An 18,350-nucleotide genomic window follows, 5' to 3' on the forward strand; every position below is an offset into this window, starting at 1 on the left:
TAGGAAAGAGGTTGGGGCGCCTTTCCCCCTCCGTGGGCGCCGGTGCGACGGGATGAGCTTTAGGAATGGCCAAGTCCGGAGTCGGCAGCGCAGTGACAAGATTGCTCCTTATGCCTGGCTGGTGCTGTACTGTTCAAATATTCGTATGTCTGTTTCACGCACAGACTTGACCATCGCAGTTGGCACCAAATGCTCCCCCGCCAACCTCAGCCCACGAGTCTAGGGCTGGATGAACTGTATAGTCTGAACTAGTCTCTACTTACTGCTAGAGGAGGGAGCTTCTGAGTGGGGCTGAGGCACATTGACGGTGTGGAGTGGAAGAAACTTGCTCTCCCACCACCTGTGCTCTACCTGTTTTGTGGAGAAATGAAATGGGAAGTGTGTGAGTGATATATAATGCAGTCAATTTCAGAATATTTCTCCTTTATAGAACGAGCGTTTTGGGTAGTTAACTGGGATATGGCAAGCATTCCCTGAAACCACAAGGAGTGGTTTTGCTGACCTAATGTGTGTTTTTGGAATCCATCAGGCTTTAGGAAGTGTAGTCCATTTTCTTTGTTGCACGATGCATGTGAAGACACTTGTGAATGCGTTCTGCGTGGCTGAGAATCACTGTTGGTAAAAACTAGAAAGAGTACAATGGGCAAAAATATTTAATCTATGTACTAGAAACAAGGTGACCACCCTCATATTGAAATACACTATGGGTTCAATACAGTAAGGTTCTGAAAGCCTCCCGTTAAGCGCTTTTCATTGGGAATCAGAAGTGTTTAGTACCTCGTAGCATTGGGCCCTAAACTAATATAGTAGGATGTCTGTTTTTCAGTTGCCTTGTTTTTCAGTTGCCATTTGGCATATAGAAAATGTCTGCCTCTTCCAGCTCCTGGTCACCTGAACGTTAAAATGTTCTCTAAATATTTTGTTGCTCTATTATCACCTCAGTGTCTGGAATAATAGCTAGTATAACTATATTTGGCCAGCTGTAAATAATAAGGGTAGTTTAAGAAGGGTTTGGTTGTGGTATGTGTGGTTTCATTTTTTTTTCTATGAGTACCTTGACTATCATCTACATATGGAAGGTCAGATCTGGTTCTTGCCACGCTCCCTTCAGTTTAGCAGTTTCCAGGCTTACAAGCTGAGGGTGACTCACCTGTACCAGCTGAAGCAGCACAGCATCTTGGCTTCTGTTGGTGAAGATGAAGAAGGCATTAACCCGCTGGTAAATCAAAATGACAAAGAGGACATGAACCCATCTTGTTTGCTTTTCTGAGGGAGAACAATGTATTGGGATTAGTTTGGGAAAGTCTCAGGTGTAAAAATAATGTACTAATTTCTAGCCCAATGGACTTAAAAGGGACCAGGAAGTGGACTCAATATACCTTAAAACCATATCTACTCACATTCTGTCTGTGTTGTTTGCAGGTTAAAGTCTGGAACTTAGAGAAACGAGATGGTGGGAATCCTCTTTGCACAAGGATTTTCCCAGCAATACCGGGTAACAAACCTACAGTTGTGTCCTGCCTAACTGTCCATGAGAATCTTAACTTCATGGCTATCGGTAAGTGAAAAGCAAATTCCTCCTGAAGATGCCGAACAAACTCTGAAGTGAATATGATGGAATGATAATATGTTGGTCCTACAGAAGGCAACGTAGAGTGTTCTGACATTTTCACGTTGTGTGGTTTTCATCCTAAAGAGAATGTACCTGACACTACTTGAGAACATCAGTAATTACTTGCTGAAGTTTGGCAAATCTTGATTTTTACTAGAATTTATTTGCAAAGAGTTAATGCTTTATTGAAGTTTAAAATTTAGGTACATACTCCGTCTAGCTATATTTAAAATTTTTATTTAAATTAACGGGGCTTAAAAATAATTAAAAAAAACCAAAAAGGACACTCTGGTAATTTAGATTTTGTTCAGATGGAGGAGAATGAGTTTTGCAATATGGTAGTACCAGGCTATAAAATATATAGGAAAGATAATGAAGGTCACACAGGTCGGGGAGTGGCATTCTATGTTAAAGGAACCATAGTCAAATAAGGTGCCAATCTGAAATGAAACAAACTGTACCATAGATTCTCTATGGATAGAAATTGCATGCAGGGCTGGATTTATATCTTACGCGCCCCTATGTACAGCATCTTCAACGCCGCCACCATCCCTCCGCCCCTCCGCAGCCTACAGCTGACCTTTGTGTTTTTTGTAAAAAATGAATCGAAAACAAATATAAATGATAATTTAAATATTTATTGAATACAAAAAATACATAGGTAGCAGGTAGATGCAACTTTACTGCACATGTTTCTTCCTTGACTTTTGCTTCGCAAACGTGCTAATGATATCCTTGCAATCCATATATTTTTAAAAGTTCTCCTTCAATAGTTAGAAGGGTCCAGGCTTCTGACCCTCGGGAGCTTTAGACCTGGAAGGGGTGCTGGGGTTTAGGGCTTCAGCCTTGCGGCTCTGTTCCTGGCTTCAGCCCCGGAGGGCAGGGTGCCAGGGTTGGGGCTTTAGCTACGAGGGGAGCGCTGGTTTCAGCCCCAGCGCTCTCCTGATAGCTAAAGCCCTGAGCCCCAGTGCGCCCCTCCCCTGCTGAAACTGGGAGCGGAGCTGTACAAGTGCTGGCTGAAGCCCCGAGTCCCAGCGCTCCCCCCAGATTAAAGTCCTGAGCCCTGGTGCTCCCAAGGGTCAGAAGCCCTGATACCCGCACCGCCCTGACCCCCCCCCCCCACCTGTGGCTGTAGTCCCAATCCCTCTGTCCCCTTGGTGTCTGAAGTCCGTAAGGTCTTGTTCGGAGTTGCGGACATTGCAGAGTTACGGACAACCTCCATTCCCCAGGTGTCCGTAACTCTGAGGTTCTACTGTATCATTGGGTTGTTAATAAGTTTTAAAATAAGCTTACGCTAACCACTTTTAACCGTGTATGTATTAACTTTTTAACTTTTAACCCACTTTTAACTTTTAGATGAGCCTAGAACGCTGGTGTCCCTAGGCATATGCCTACTGTGCCTAATTGGAAATCTGGCCCTGATTGCATGCTTGACTAAAAAAAAGTATAGCAGTAGGCATAGGCTATCAACCACCTGACAAAGATGGTGACAGCGATTCTGAAATGATAAAGTTGGTTAGAGAGGCTCCAGAAGCAGAAAGCGCCGTATAATGACTGGGTAAATGTCACATTGGGGCATGACGCTGAGATAAAATTTCGTGACCGCATGAGTGACTGCTTCTTGGAGCAGCTAGTTCTGGGACCCACAAGGGGCAGATGAGCACAAATTGTGGGGGGAAGAGTTAACACGGCTTTTTGTAAAGGAAAGTCATGCCTCACCAACTTATTCGGATTCTTTGGGGGTGTCAACAAGCACCTGGACAAAGGTGATCCAGTGGATATAGTGTACTAGGACTTTCAGGAAGCCTTTGACGAGGTCCATCACCAAAGGCCCTTCATGAAAACTAAATAGTCATTAGATAAGAGAGAAGGTCTTCTCGTGGATCAGTAACTTGTTCAGAGACTTGTTCTAAAAATGTGACTTTTGACCAACTGGTTTCCTTCCATTTTACAATGTTGACTTTTATAGTGCTCATTATGTACATGTGGCGCGCTGTGATTTAAAACAACTGTTACACAAAACTGGTTCCAGTGAGTTAGGCGTCTGTTGTAGCAAAGCAAAACAATAAGGAGCAATGGGAGAAAATAAACCATAAAGAAAGCGTGTGTGTAAGAAACCCAGATTAAACTTTCTCAAACAGTAAGGCTTTGCACTGGGCCAGGAGATGGCCGGGAAGAGGTCCTAGTAGGCTCTACTCAGGAAGGGAGTTCGATACATGGGTCCGTGAAGTGAGAAGACCATGGGACCACCCCAGTATGCATATCTGTCTGGGAAACAACAAGGAGGATCCAGCTGACTGCAGCTGCCTTGGACTTAATACTAGTATATGTTTGGAAAGTGCCATAGACATAAACAGTTTAGTCCTTTTCCTTCAACAGGTTTTGCAGATGGAAGTGTTGTGCTTACAAAAGGTGACATCACACGAGACCGACACAGTAAGACCCAGATCTTGCATGAAGGCAATTACCCGGTCACTGGCCTTGCCTTCCGCCAGTCTGGGAAAATCACCCACCTTTTTGTTGTCACCACGGAGAACATCCAGGTAAGATATTGGCTTGACAAAGCAGTAATGGAGGTCAGACTCTGGCCCACTGCTTGTAACCGCTCCTGGTTATTTATCACCAATCTGCGGTTCGATATAATCTCTGAAAAATCATATTTCATTCACAGTCCTATATGCTGTCAGTGAAGGATTATCCTCGCCTGGAGCTGGACACACATGGTTGCGGTTTACGCTGCTCCACGCTCAGCGACCCCTCCCAGGACCTCCAGTTCATTGTGGCAGGAAACGAATGTGTGTATCTGTACCAGCCAGATGAGCGTGGCCCCTGCTTTGCCTTTGAAGGACAGAAGTTGATCGTTCACTGGTATCGGGGATACCTCATCATTGTTTCCAAGGACCGGAAGAGCTCTCCAAAGTAAGACTCCGGGAAGCAGATGAGTCCATTTTACATGTATTCACTATGCGGTTTTTGTTCTTTGCAGCTCTCCTGGTGCTTTGTTGTGCAAGGCTATTGTGACGCGGAGCCCCATTGCTCTCAGCTGGCAGAAGGCTCACTGGTCTGTGACAGCAACTCCTAACAGGCCTACCGCTTTCATAGTATTAATTCAGAAAGAGTACCAGATGAGGTTTTTAAATGGTTATGATTATTGTCGTAAATGTTGGTATGGCTGCTATGTAAGGAGTTATGTGTATATCCACTGGAAATATGTTCTGATAGTTTGTATCAAGGTGTTAATCCCCAGCAGAGATGAAGAACTGATTTCCTGCCAGAACAAAGATATTTATCCGTCTGTCTGTCTGACATGTAAATTGAGTATTGTCTCGTTCACACACCCCAGTCTGAGCTAAATGCAGAGGAAGAATTGAGATTTAACAGGCAGAGAAGAACAGCAGGGCGGTAGGAACCTTCTCCAGGGATGCACTTCAGCAGTTTATTAGACTGTATGTGGGGACAAGGAAATCACCCTGTATTCCTTTGCCTAGGAAGTAATCGGGTGCGATTACATTCATGAAAATAGGATCTCAACCCGGTTTGGTTGAAAACACTGCAAAAAGGCTTTGGGTAAGATAATCTTATTTGGACAGAAGGTCAGACAGTTCATCTTAGTCTCTAGGAATGGTGTTACGATTTTGTTTGATAGGTAACCCTTCCTTCTGTTTCCATTATCCTTGCTCACTATCTCATAAATATTGATCTTTGATGATAAACTTATGATCGTTTTCACTGTAAGTATAACTCAGTGCTGTAGTATTGTACGAGATGCTGCTCCAGAGTTGAATCATTCAAGATGGTGTGTACACTGTTGCCTTAGTGACAAAACACCTCTTATTACTGTGAATGTTCCATCATTAGGGAGCTGAACACTACAGGGGAATGCTTCAAAGTGGTTTGGGGACTGGAGTGCACCTGTCGTTAACGTGCAAGGCAAAGTAATGGGGATATAGCCCAGAGGAGATGGTTTGGGAGCTAACAGGCTGTGGGTGTCAGGGACCTGACACCCAGTTAAGCAGCAGCAAGTCTGTCTCTAGCTGGAGGCACAGTGGGTAATAAGGTGACTCTCAGTCCTTGGCACCCCGAGAATCATCCCAGGTGTTGACTGACATTACTGTGGCATGTGATTGGTATTAGAGCCCTGGCAAAGGCTGCTATGAATTCAGCTGAATCTACAGAATCCAGTCATTGCTCCTGGGATAGTGCCATGCACCACCATCCAGATCCAGTGGGATCTGTCACCACCCTTTTATAACTCAGATTTGATTTCTCCCATCTAGTATATGGACTAACAACATGCGATATACTCACATGGTTGTTCAAAGGTTTGTATCCCGGCTCTATGTGTGTTAAGGAGACGCTATTTAGAATTTGATTCAGAAATCCAGGGGCACGTGTGTTAATCTCTTCCTCTTTCTTTTGGTATCCAGATCAGAGTTTGCTGGGAGCGACGCACAGAACTCTGACAAGCAAATCTTGAATGTCTATGACCTGTGTAACAAGTTCATCGCGTACAGCTCGGTCTTCGATGACGTGGTGGATGTCTTAGCAGAGTGGGGGTCTCTCTACGTGCTGACTAGAGATGGGAAGATCCATGCGCTTCAGGAGAAGGATACTCAGACCAAACTTGAGGCAAGCCACCTTCTTAATATGTTTTATGGCTTCAGATTTGTAAAAGCTCCATAGATTAGAGGTTGAGAAGCCAGCACTTTGGACAAGTGAGTTATATGTTGGCAGTACATCGTTGCCTTGTTGCTCCCAGGATATTGGAGAGACAAGGTGGGTGAGGGACCAATAGAAGATGTGACTTCCCTGACCTTGTCTGTAAGTGAGTTATATAGCAGATGAGCTAACAGCTTCTCTGCACAACCCAAGCATTGCAGACAACTTGGGGCATGGCTACACTTGCAGATGTAGAGTGCTGTGAGTTAAACCAGCCCTCGGAGAGCACAGTAGGGAAAGCGCTGCAGTGTATCCACACTGTCAGATTCAAGCGCACTGCCGTGGCCACATTGGCAGCTCTTACAACGGCCACAGAGAGCAGTGCATTGTGGTAGCTATCCCAGCATATAAGTGGCTGCAATGTGCTTTTCAAATGCAGGGGTGGAGTGGAGTGTGACAGGGAGTGTGTTGTGTGTATTTGTGGGGGGCGAGAGAGAGTGGGTTTTTGGGGGGCTGAGAGCATGTCAGTATGCTGTCTTGTAAGTTCAGACAGCAGCAGACCCCCCTCTCCCTCTCACACAGCATTCCACAGTAATGCTTTGCTTTGTCCTGGAGCAGATAAGCATGCCGGATGTCAGAAAAGGAGATTTGAAAGGGAATATCCACATTCATGCAGCAATTCCAAAACAATGACAAGAGTGGCCACTTGACTTAAGGAGATTATGGGATGTATCTGGAGGCCGATCAGAGCGTAGTAATGCAACACCTCGTTCACACTGACGCTGGAGCGTTTCAGCCGAGGCGCACCAAGCGTTGTGCTTCTCGTGGAGGTGGATTACCAGGAGCGTTCCAGCTGCAGAGTCCAGGCGCTCTAAGTGCGTTGCCAGTGTGGACAGGTTATAAGTTAGGGCGTCCAGGGCTGCTTTAATGCACTCTAACTCGCAAGTGTAGCCATGCCCTTAGTATCTTATGCAAACCTGTATAGGGCTTTGGACAGCATTGAGTGGAAGGAACAACTAGCCTTGCGGGCACTTATGATGTTTACCTGGTGAGATGTGTAGCAGGTGAAATATGCCACTCTCTAGAGCAGAGGGGTCAAAAACCTTCTTCCTTGTGTTGGATTTATTTTCAGATGTGGCAGATTATAAGATTTTATGTAAAAAAAAACAAAAAAACACGTTTCTAGTCCTTGTGGCTGTGAAGGAAACTTCTCAAATATGAACCAAAAAGAATGCATCGGTTTATAATCTTCCTGAATCTGCAGATAGTCTGAGACACAATAGCTTTGAGAGGTGTGAACTCTCCCATTAATCTCAATGGAGTATTAATTTTTAAGCCTTATTATGACACTTGAATGTAAGCATTAATTATGTAATTGATGAACAGTTAGTGAATGGTATAGGGAAGGAGGTGAGAATGAAACCCAAGGAGGTGGGAATTGCTGCTAAAAAAGAAATGCAGAGGGAAGAGAGGAGGAAATACCTGAAGACCGGGTTGAGGGATGGAAACAGAGAAAGGAGGATAAGGCGGGAAGGGAAATAACGGTGTAGCTGAAGGGGAGCAGATTACCCTGTTGCGTGAGGCTGAATGTGACCATAAGGGACTGAACAAATAATTACTGACAGTTGTGTTATGTAAAAGCCAGATTCTACTACTGATCTCTGTGGTAACCTGCCATTGATCTCAGTGGAAGGTCTGTGCATCGAGGGGAGTGTGTTGTCCTGAACATGTTATTCGACCTGTTGACTGTAATTAAAAATTAAATTTGGCCCTTGCCACAGAATGAATTTGACACCTCCTTCCAGAGATTTAACCTTTCTGCTTTGTGAGGCTTGCAGGGCTGAGGAGAGGCCCATATGTGGTGTAGGGAAAGGAGGTATAGGGACAGAGATGGTTATTGTGGTTAAACGTAAGAGTGGCCATACTGGGTGAGACCAATGGTTCATCCGGTGAATTATTCTGTCTTCTGACGGTGGTAGATGCTTCAGAGGGAATGACAGAACAGTGCAATTACTGAGTGATTCATCCCATCATCCAGTCCCAACTTTTGGCAGTCAGAGGTTTAGGGACATCTAGACATCAGGTGTCCCTGACCAATAGTCATCGATGGACCGATCCTATCCATGAATTGATCTAATTCCTGTTTGAACCCAACTATAGCTTTGTCCCTCAAAACATCCCCTTGCAATGAGTTCCACAGGTTGACCATGTGTTGTGTGATAAAATACTTCCTTATGCTTGTCTTAAACCTACTGCCTATTAAAGGACGCATACTTGTGACCTGATGTGGGGGAGCCTCAAGGAGTCAGGACAGGAGTTGGGAGGTGGATACATGTTAGTCAATATGATGCTTCTTTGCAGTACACGCAATCTGATCTGTCCATTACACATAACATGATCTTACTGATTAAGTCCAATATATTCTTAGATCTCTGCACTGCGGTTTCCTCTCTCTCATACCTCATAAAGAGTTCATTCTCCTCATCCACCCCACCTTCAAGGCTCTGCCCGTCTTCTACCTCTTCTGCCTTCATCTCTGTTCTATGGCAGTGAGAAGCCCAAGTCACTCTGGTCTGAGGGGGAAATTACACATTTGTGAGGTGTCTTGGTTTTCTTTGGGATTCAAGGCAGGGAAATTGCCAGACCTCTGCGTAAGGAGAGAGAAGCTCTTGCTCTCATATTGCCATCTTCTCTTCACATTCCACAGATGCTGTTCAAAAAGAACCTGTTTGAAATGGCTATTAACCTGGCCAAGAGTCACCACTTGGACAGCGATGGCTTAGCAGAGATTTTCAGGCAATATGGAGATCATCTATACAACAAAGGGAACCATGATGGAGCCATTCAGCAGTATATACGGTAGGAAGGGGTCATGAAAAGCCAGGGGAATATAATGAAAGTATACAGGAGCTGTTGAGGCCTTGCATTTAGCTAGTCCCTGGGTAACAGACACAAGTCAAACCTAATGTAATGAGTTGTAGTGGTAATAAAGGGTCTGTCAATCAGCCTTACAGGGTTCTAAATTAACAGCATCACCTTGGGAAAGGAACGTGAGCATCACTATGTACAGCTCAATGAAGAACTCTGCTTTTTTACCACAGCAGTATATTGAGTGACAAGGTGTTAGGATGCATAAGGAACAGGATTGAGACTAAACAAAAAATATTATTATGTCATATAAACAGTGGTTTGCCTTCATTTTGAATTCTGTGGGCAGTACTGGTTATCCCACTTCAAAAAGGATATTACAGACTTGCGGGAGTTTACAAAAGGGTAACAGTAGTCAGGTATGGAAAACTTCTCCTGTTAAGAATGAAAAGATTGGGATTGTTACCTTAGAAAGGAGAGAAACAGGAGATGATGTCATATAAGTATATAAAATAGTGAATGCTCCAGAGAAAGTAGATCAGGAACTTCTGTTCTTTCTGTCTAGTAATACGAGAAACAAAAGGACGTTTGGTGAGATTGAAAGGTGACAGGTTCAAAACTTGATAAAAGGAAATACTTTTTCAGATAGTCTAAATGTGCACTATGGAATGTATTGTCATAAGATGTCATTGAGGTCAAGAATTTAGCAAGATTCAAAGAGGGATTGGACATTTATTATGGATATCCAGAGATATAATATGTTTGCAGTGTTGTGGTAGCTGCGTTGGTCCCAGGATATTAGAGAGACAAGGTGAGTGAGAACATAAGAATGGCCCTACTGGGTCAGACCAAAGGTCCATCTAGCCCAGTATCCTGTCTTCTGACAATGGCCAGTGCCAGGTGCCCCTAAGGGAATGAACAGAACAGGTAATCAAGTGATCCATCCCCTGTCGCTCATTCCCAGCTTCTGGTAAACAGAGGCTAGGGACACCATTCCTGCCCATCCTGGCTAATACCCATTGATGGACCTATCCTCCATGAATTATCTGTGAGGTAATATCTTTTATTAGATCCACTCCTGTTGATGAAAGAGACCAGCTTTTGAGCTACACAGAGCTCTTTTTCAGGTTTATGTAGCTCGAAAGTTTGTCCTTTTTCACCTTGCACTGGTGTTAAGTGCAAGGGATACAGATTCTTTCCTCCAAAACCCCTCTCCCCCCCGCCTCATAGGACATTTTGGGGATGAGGATTGAGAACTAGGCGATGATGGCAGGCAGTTCTGCACAGACTGCAGAGGGAGTCTAGCATCCAGCAGCCTTTCTGGAAGCTCAACCAGACGCCTCAACATGTCTGATTGCTCCTTCATAATCTGCAGCATCTCATCCTGCATGGCACGCTCTTGTTCCTTGCATGCTCTCCTGTCCATGGCAGGTTCTCGGAGAGTGAAATCCTCCATTCTCTGTCACAGCTGTCTGTGAGGCATGCGTTAACTCCTTCAACGTCCTCCCGAGTCTTCTTTTTCCACCTTCTAATCTGAGAAAGTCTCTGTCCCGGTGTGGAAAATATGGCAACGAACAAGATTTCAACTGCAAGGAATTCAAAGCACAAGGGTACCATTGACAGGGCATACATTGTTTCTGGTGCAAGGTTGATTATTTGTATTAAAAAACCACACCCCTTAATACACTTCACTGCACACCACAACATAATCACAACTGCTAGCTCTTGCAAGAGTCGGTTTGCTGCTCCAGCCAAGGTGAGTAAGGCCACGAGGCATGGGCGACAGGTTTTGTGCTGCTGCTTTTGTGAAGACATCATTGGGAGCATAGTTGGACACTTGAGAAATGCCCCCTTTCCCCTAGCAACCTGGATGGTGCTTGAGGACAGGCACCATCGTAAAGCTCCCCAAATAGTTTGTGTTTTTTATAAAGGCGGCACTAGGTTTCAGGGGAGGGAGACACACAGGAAGCTGCCCCCCCACCCATCCACTGTAATCCCTTCCAACCACAGCCACGGCACCTGAGGGAAAGCGTGGTTGCGTGACCCAGATTTCACCAAAGGGAGGCGGATTACTTGTTGTATTGTTTGTGGTTCAAGGGCTTGCATTGAAAACTTCCCCCATTTCCCCTAGGAGACCCAATGCATCTCTTGAGGGGAACAGAGGTAGCAAGGGAGCAGATGCTGCAGGCGTCTGGGTACAGACCTAATCCTTATGCTGCAATGCCATGTGCTGCAATGTCAGCAGAGTTAATACTGGAGTGGCGCGGGAAAGTGCCCTACTGTGGTGGGAAAAAATAAGGCAGCCCTTCCCAGAAACCTGCAAATGATTGCAGAGTACCTCCATGAAAGCTTCATAGAGATCTCCATGGAGGATTTCCAGGCCATCCCTGGCACATAAATAATCTCTGCGTAGCTGGAGTGGCCACCGATACCCACTACACCTCCATTTTTGTTCGGATTAAACAAAAAAATAATAGCACGTAAACCCTACAGTTTGATTGGAAATGTGTAGTCACCAGAGGTGCCTTCCCGGTATCCTGCTCAGCAGTCACCTGTTCCTGCGAAGGAATGGGCTCACTGGTTAAAGACAGTTCTTGGCTGTTGTGGAGAATGGATCCTCTGCTTGCCTGCCTCCCATTCTCCTCCTCCTCTTCATCGTCAACAATGTCCTCCTTGTTGTTGCCCGAAGTGGCCCAGGACTCCTGGGAGGTATCCACACTCCATTTTGGGGTAGTGGTGGGGTCGCCATCAAGAATCATCTGCAGCTCCTCATAAAAACGGCGTGTTTGTGGGGCGGAACCAGAATGACTGTTCACCTCCCTTGTCTTCTGGTATGCTTGCAGAAACTCCTTTATTTTCACGCAGCATTGCAGTGTGTCCCTGGTGTAGCCCATCTCCCGCATGCACCGCGTGATCTTGGCATAGATGTCAGTGTTTCTTCTGCTGAATCAGAGCTGTGCCTGCACAGACTCTTCTCCCCACACAGCAATAAGATCCACCCCCCCTTGTGTACTCCATGCTGGAGCTCGTTTGTGGCATTGAGTCTCCGTGATCAGCTGTGCTGGCGAGCTCTCCACGCTGATCAAACAGGAAATGAAACTTCAAACGTTCCTGGGGCTTTAACAGGGGAGGGGCTGTTTCCTATGTATCTGGTTGCCATGCAGTGGAGTTGAAAGCGCTTTCCAGAGCGGTCACAGCAGAACACTGTGGGACACCTCCTGGAGGCCAATTCATTTGAATTACACAACGCAGTGTCTACACTAGCCTCTGTTGACCCGTGGATGTCGAATCAAGTGCTTCGCCTCTCGCAGAGGTGGAATAAAGAAGTCGACTTTACAACAACGTAGGTCAGCGGAAGGGACTCCGTATTGTAGAGACATATATTAATAGATTGACATAACATGGTTTCCGTTGACCTAAGTTTGTAGTGTAGACCAGGCCTTAGTGATACAATAGTTAATGCGGACAAAAATTGCTTCAAGTAGCCAATCTAATTTTTTGGGATTAGGATGAGGTCTTCATGGGGGGACAGATTATCCCAAATCTGCCTACTGTGAGGTTTCTTGTACCTTTCTCTGAAGTATTTGGTGCCAAACATTGCCATAGGCAGGATAATGGACTAGATGAATCACAGATCTGATCCATCTGGTAATTCGTATGTAACACCTGGGGAATGTTTAAAAAAATAAGACTACATTCAGTGAAATATTTAAAAACAAACAAACATCTCATACATTTCTTTATACCACGGTATATACAACTTTAACAAAACCTGCATTTTTGGGCCTAAAATAACTTGACAAGTGGCCTTTTAAAGTTTCATAAAGTGGGGTATTAGCAAGAGACAGCTCTAAGCAAGAACTACTGTCTGTCTTATTTAGAACCAGTATTTCTGTTTCTGGGATTCTTGGGGTTTATGTAGTGTTGACATAAATTTTACTATAGAGTTGTGATCACAACAGTGTAATAGCAGGATAATAGTGGCTAAGATGTTGAAGTGGGGAGAAGAGCTCTGACTATAGGGCTCAGGAAACCTTGTTTTTAAACCCTTTTTGAGGTGGTCTTAACTCAGTTGTGTGTCAAAACCCCCACACCTTCCCTTAAAATAAGATGTTAAGTCGTCATGTGTTTCCACCCCAACCTTAATCCGAGGCCTCTGGGGCAGAGTATTAAGTTTGCTGCACTACATGTGAGGATGGATGGTATTATGGTCTGACCAGTCATTATTTCTGAAACATAGCTGGGACCCTAGTGGGTGGGTTCCTGTTGGTGTCCAGAGCTTTATTGCTGTGCTGTCAATTCTCTTATCTCTGGCTTATTGAAAGTAGAGCCCTCATGTCACTTTTCTCTCAAGAACCATTGGGAAGCTAGAGCCATCTTATGTGATCCGGAAGTTCTTAGATGCTCAGCGTATACACAACCTGACTGCGTACTTGCAGACACTCCACCTACAGTCCCTTGCCAACGCAGACCACACCACCCTGCTGCTAAACTGCTACACCAAACTCAAAGACAGCTCCAAACTGGAGGAGTTCATCAAGGTAATGGGGGAAGGTAAAAGTAGTTATGCAAAACCATCAGGTTAGTACAGTGATTAGAAAAAGGGCAATAGCAACATGGTAGACTGATTCCAGTAGTAGCTTTGCCCGCATAAGGGCTGCTAGATTAGTCCTTAACATCCTCATGCACATGTGCACATATCTCTAAACTTCCAGCACCACAGCAGCATTGTTTTGATTTGCCATCTTAAGCTTTGAGCATGGAAGATTTTGTTTTCCTAGTGTGATTAAATCTTAGAAATCTAACTAGAACAATGGCTATCTGCACATGCAATGCTTGTCTTGCATGAGAGGAATTTAACAGTTGCTGTTTGGGTCCTCATGCATGGAAGCTGGTCTGTCTTTGCCAACAGCCTAGAGGACTCTTGCTGATAGGCCAGATGTCTGCAAATCCATATCAGGCCTATCTCTCTCCCTCTCCCCCAATAATGCCCCATCATTTCCTCCTTGCAGACCAGTGAGAGTGAGGTCCACTTTGATGTGGAGACAGCAATCAAGGTACTCCGTCAAGCAGGTTACTTTTCCCATGCTGTGTACCTGGCAGAGAAGCATGCACACCATGAATGGTTCCTCAAAATCCAGCTGGAGGACATCAAGGTGAGAAGATACCTTTAACTATTTCTGTTTGATCCCTATATGGTGTGAAAGCCTCTCTGTCAGGAATGCTCCTCCATGCAGCATGGGAGTCTAAGCTGCTCAGGGGACAATTGTGCTAGCAGTATGAACAACTGCTAGCATTGTGCACTAGTCAGACTTACCTCTGAGGCATATAAGTAATTACACAGGGCTTAAATGTGCTCTTACTTCAGGTGCTGCTACTGGGATAGTTGTTTTGTCCTGGATCAGTGCCAGTTGTCCATCTGGCTGCCACCATCTCACCCCACAGATGGCCGCATTTCGTTGGTGGGCAAAGTTATCATTTGGGATACCCTTTTTGTTTGTTTGTTTGTTTGTTTTAAATAAAATACTGCATTGTTTCCCTGCATGTTGGCTATTGTGCAGAGAGGGCTTTGGCTTTTGTATCTGAATTACAGAGGGTGGTACCATATGACTATCACCAGCTCTCCCTTGCAGAATTACCAGGAGGCCTTGCAGTACATTGGCAAGCTGCCCTTTGACCAGGCAGAAAGTAACATGAAGCGGTATGGCAAAATCCTGATGCACCATGTCCCCAATGAGACCACGGAACTGCTGAAGATCCTATGCACGGACTACCGGCCAACAGGAGATCGTGAAGGCTCTGGGATGCTGGAGGGGAAAAAGGTAAGATCTGGGTAACTGAACCAGTGTGCCCTTGAGAGGTTGAGTGAGGAGATGTAGCTAATTTGATGATTTCATAGCTGACAAATATGACTAGAAAGTGTTGGAGCAAAGGGACGTTTCCCATGGAGACGTGGGGTCACAGATGCCATAAGAAACCTAGTGCTTTGTTCCATTGCTATTGAAGACTTAACAGACCAGGGGGTCACCTTATGGTATTGGGTAGGTCTGAAGACTCATGCATTGCATTGGAAAAATACTGACACTTTTGGATCATGGGAGAGGTGGCATCTTTACTACCGCTACCTGTATAATTGCTTCTTAAGTGAACAAGAAGCTGGAGACCTCGGGTCTGGTCCCAGATTGATCTCTCCTCTCCTCTGGGTAAACAGAGGCAATGGTGAAGTGACCTGTCCAAGGCTGTACAATCCATGGCAGAGCTGTGACTAGAACAGGAGCAGTAGCTCCCAAGGCTCTGCTTTAAGCACTAGGCAACTCTCTTCACTAGTTCCTCCCCCTCTCTTCCCAAACCTCTGCACTGGAACATATGAGCAGAGCCCATCCTCCCATCACCACCCTAAGGGGAGTTGATGATGTGTTGGCAGAGGCTTTGGAGCAGGGAAATTGGATTGCTTGGACCGGTAGGTCCCACCAGCACCCTCTAGTTCCCCACCACTGCATCCTAGTCAATGGGACACAAGGGTCCATGTGGCTTCTGTTCCCTAGAAACGTTGGGAGGGCCTTGTCAAGCCTGACCTTAAAAACCTCTAAGGAAAGAGATTCCACCACCTCCGTAGGTAACCTATTCTAGTGCTTCACCACACTCCTAGTGAAAAAGTTTTTCCTAATATCCAACTAAACCTCCCCCACTGCAACTTGAGACCGTTACTCCTTGTTCTGTCATCTGGTACCACTGAGAACAGTCTAGATCCATCCTCTTTGGAACCCCCTTCAGGTAATTGAAAGCAGCTATCAAATCCCCCCTCATTCTTCTTTTCTGTAGACTAAACAATCCCAGTTCTCTCGGCCTCTCCTCATAAGTCATGTGCTCCAGCCCCCTAATCATTTTCGTTGCCCTCTGCTGGACTCTTTCCAATTTTTCCACATCCTTCTTGTACTGTGGGGCCCAAAACTGGACACAGTACTCCAGATGAGGCCTCACCAATGCCGAATAGAGGGGAATGATCACGTCCCTCGATCTGCTGGCCATGCCCCTACTTATACGGCCCAAAATGCCATTAGCCTTCTTAGCAACAAGGGCGCACTGTCGACTCGTATCCAGCTTCTCATCCACTGTGACCCCTAGGTCCTTTTCTGCAGAACTGCTTCCTGGCCATTTGGTCCCTAGTCTGTAGCAGTGCATTGGATGCTTCCATCCTAAGTGCAGGACTCTGCACTTGTCCTTGTTGAACCTCATCTGATTTTTTTGGGCCCAGTCCTCTAATTTGTCTAGGTCCTTCTGTATCCTATCTCTACCCTCCAGTGTATCTACCACTCCTCCCAGTTTAGTGTCATCCGCAAACTTGCTGAGGGTGCAGTCCACGCCATCCTCCAGATCGTTAATGAAGATATTGAGCAAAACCGGCCCCAGGACTGACCCTTGGGGCACTCCGCTTGATACCGGCTGCCAACTAGATATGGAGCCATTGATCACTACCTGTTGAGCCCGACGATCTAGCCAGCTTTCTATCCACCTTATAGTCCATTCATCCAGCCCATAATTCTTTAACTTGCCGGCAAGAATACTGTGGGAGACTGTATCAAAAGCTTTGCTAAAGTCAAGGAATAACACTTCCACTGCTTTCCCCTCATCGACAGAGCCAGTTATCTCGTCATAGAAGGCAATTAGGTTAGTCAGGCATGACTTTCCCTTGGTGAATCTATGCTGACTGTTCCTGATCACTTTCCTCTCCTCTAAGTGCTTCAGAATTGATTCCTTGAGGACCTGCTCCATGATTTTTCCAGGGACTGAGGTGAGGTTGACTGGCTTGTAGTTCCCCGGATCCTCCTCCTTCCCTTTTTTAAAGATGGGCACTACATTAGCCTTTTTCCAGTCATCCGGGACCTCCCCCGATCGCCATGAGTTTTCAAAGATAATGGCCAATGGCTCTGCAATCGCATCTGCCAACTCCTTTAGCACTCTCGGATGCAGCGCATCCGGCCCCATGAACTTGTGCTCGTCCAGCTTTTCTAAATAGTCCTGAACCACTTCTTTCTCCACGGAGGGCTGGTCGCCTCCTCCCCATGCTGTGCTGCCCAGTGCAGTAGTCTGGGAGCTGACCTTGTTTGTGAAGACAGAAGCAAAAGAAGCATTGAGTACATTAGCTTTTTCCACATCCTCTGTCACTAGGTTGCCTCCCGCATTCAGTAAGGGGCCCACACTTTCCTTGACTTTCTTCTTGTTGCTAACATACCTGAAGAAACCCTTCTTGTTACTCTTAACATCTCTTGCTAGCTGCAACTCCAAGTATGATTTGGCTTTCCTGATTTCACTCCTGCATGCCTGAGCAATATTTTTATACTCCTGCCTGGTCATTTATCCAATCTTCCACTTCTTGTAAGCTTCTTTTTTGCGTTTAAGATCAGCAAGGATTTCACTGTTAAGCCAAGCTGGTCGCCTGCCATATTTACTATTCTTTCTACACATTGGGATGGTTTGTTCCTGCAACCTCAATAAGGATTCTTTAAAATACAGCCAGCTCTCCTGGACTCTTTTTCCCCCTCATGTTATTCTCCCAGGGGATCCTGCCCATCAGTTCCCTGAGGGAGTCAGTCTGCTTTTCTGAAGTCCAGGGTCCGTATTGTGCTGCTTTCCTTTCTTCCTTGTGTCAGGATCCTGAACTCGACCATCTCATGGTCACCGCCTCCCAGATTCCCGTCCACTTTTGCTTCCCCTACTAATTCTCCCCTGTTTGTGAGCAGCAGGTCAAGAAAAGCTCTGCCCCTAGTTGGTTCCTCCAGCACTTGTACCAGGAAATTGTCCCCTACACTTTCCAAAAACTTCCTGGTTGTCCGTGCACTGCTGTATTGCTCTCCCAGCATAGCATAGCAGCCATTATCCATAGGCTGGCTGAAGTGTCCACAGGTGAGGACAAGCCTTTTCCATGGCTATTGTCTTTGATGGGCCGTTAGCACTGTCTAGCTTCTTCATTGTCGTACCCGAAAGGCTAGCAGTGGGTGTTTCCAGCCTCACATCATACTTTAGTAACTCTCACATAGCAAGATTTCATAACTTCACATATGATGATAGCGCATACAATCCAACAAGATATTAATGTTTAGCAGATCAAGACTTTTAAAATACCTCACAAGGCATACTTTGTACAAATCATATAATAATTACATCACCATGAGGAAATATGGGGTGCTGAGTGCTACAGAGAGACATGTAC

The 18,350-nt window shown here is 45.5% G+C and overlaps 1 protein-coding gene across 3 annotated transcripts in view; it reads left to right on the forward strand.

Moving 5' to 3' along the window:
• The window catches only part of VPS11 (VPS11 core subunit of CORVET and HOPS complexes), a 62,936-nt gene that overhangs the window by 274 nt on the left and 44,312 nt on the right, over positions 1–18,350 (forward strand). For 2 of the 3 annotated variants that reach the window (XM_065569186.1, XM_065569188.1), the window contains exons 2-6: positions 1,071–1,219; positions 1,423–1,558; positions 3,992–4,155; positions 4,284–4,531; positions 6,040–6,241. In XM_065569186.1, the coding sequence (XP_065425258.1) occupies positions 1,071–1,219; positions 1,423–1,558; positions 3,992–4,155; positions 4,284–4,531; positions 6,040–6,241 (899 nt within the window). Of the gene's footprint in view, positions 1–1,070; positions 1,220–1,422; positions 1,559–3,991; positions 4,156–4,283; positions 4,532–6,039; positions 6,242–8,978; positions 9,131–13,493; positions 13,681–14,151; positions 14,296–14,772; positions 14,962–18,350 lie in introns of all 3 variants that reach the window. The other variant, XM_065569185.1, reaches the window with a different exon arrangement.

This window comes from Chrysemys picta, chromosome 16 (assembly GCF_011386835.1).
Source record: "Chrysemys picta bellii isolate R12L10 chromosome 16, ASM1138683v2, whole genome shotgun sequence".
NCBI lineage: Eukaryota > Metazoa > Chordata > Testudines > Emydidae > Chrysemys > Chrysemys picta.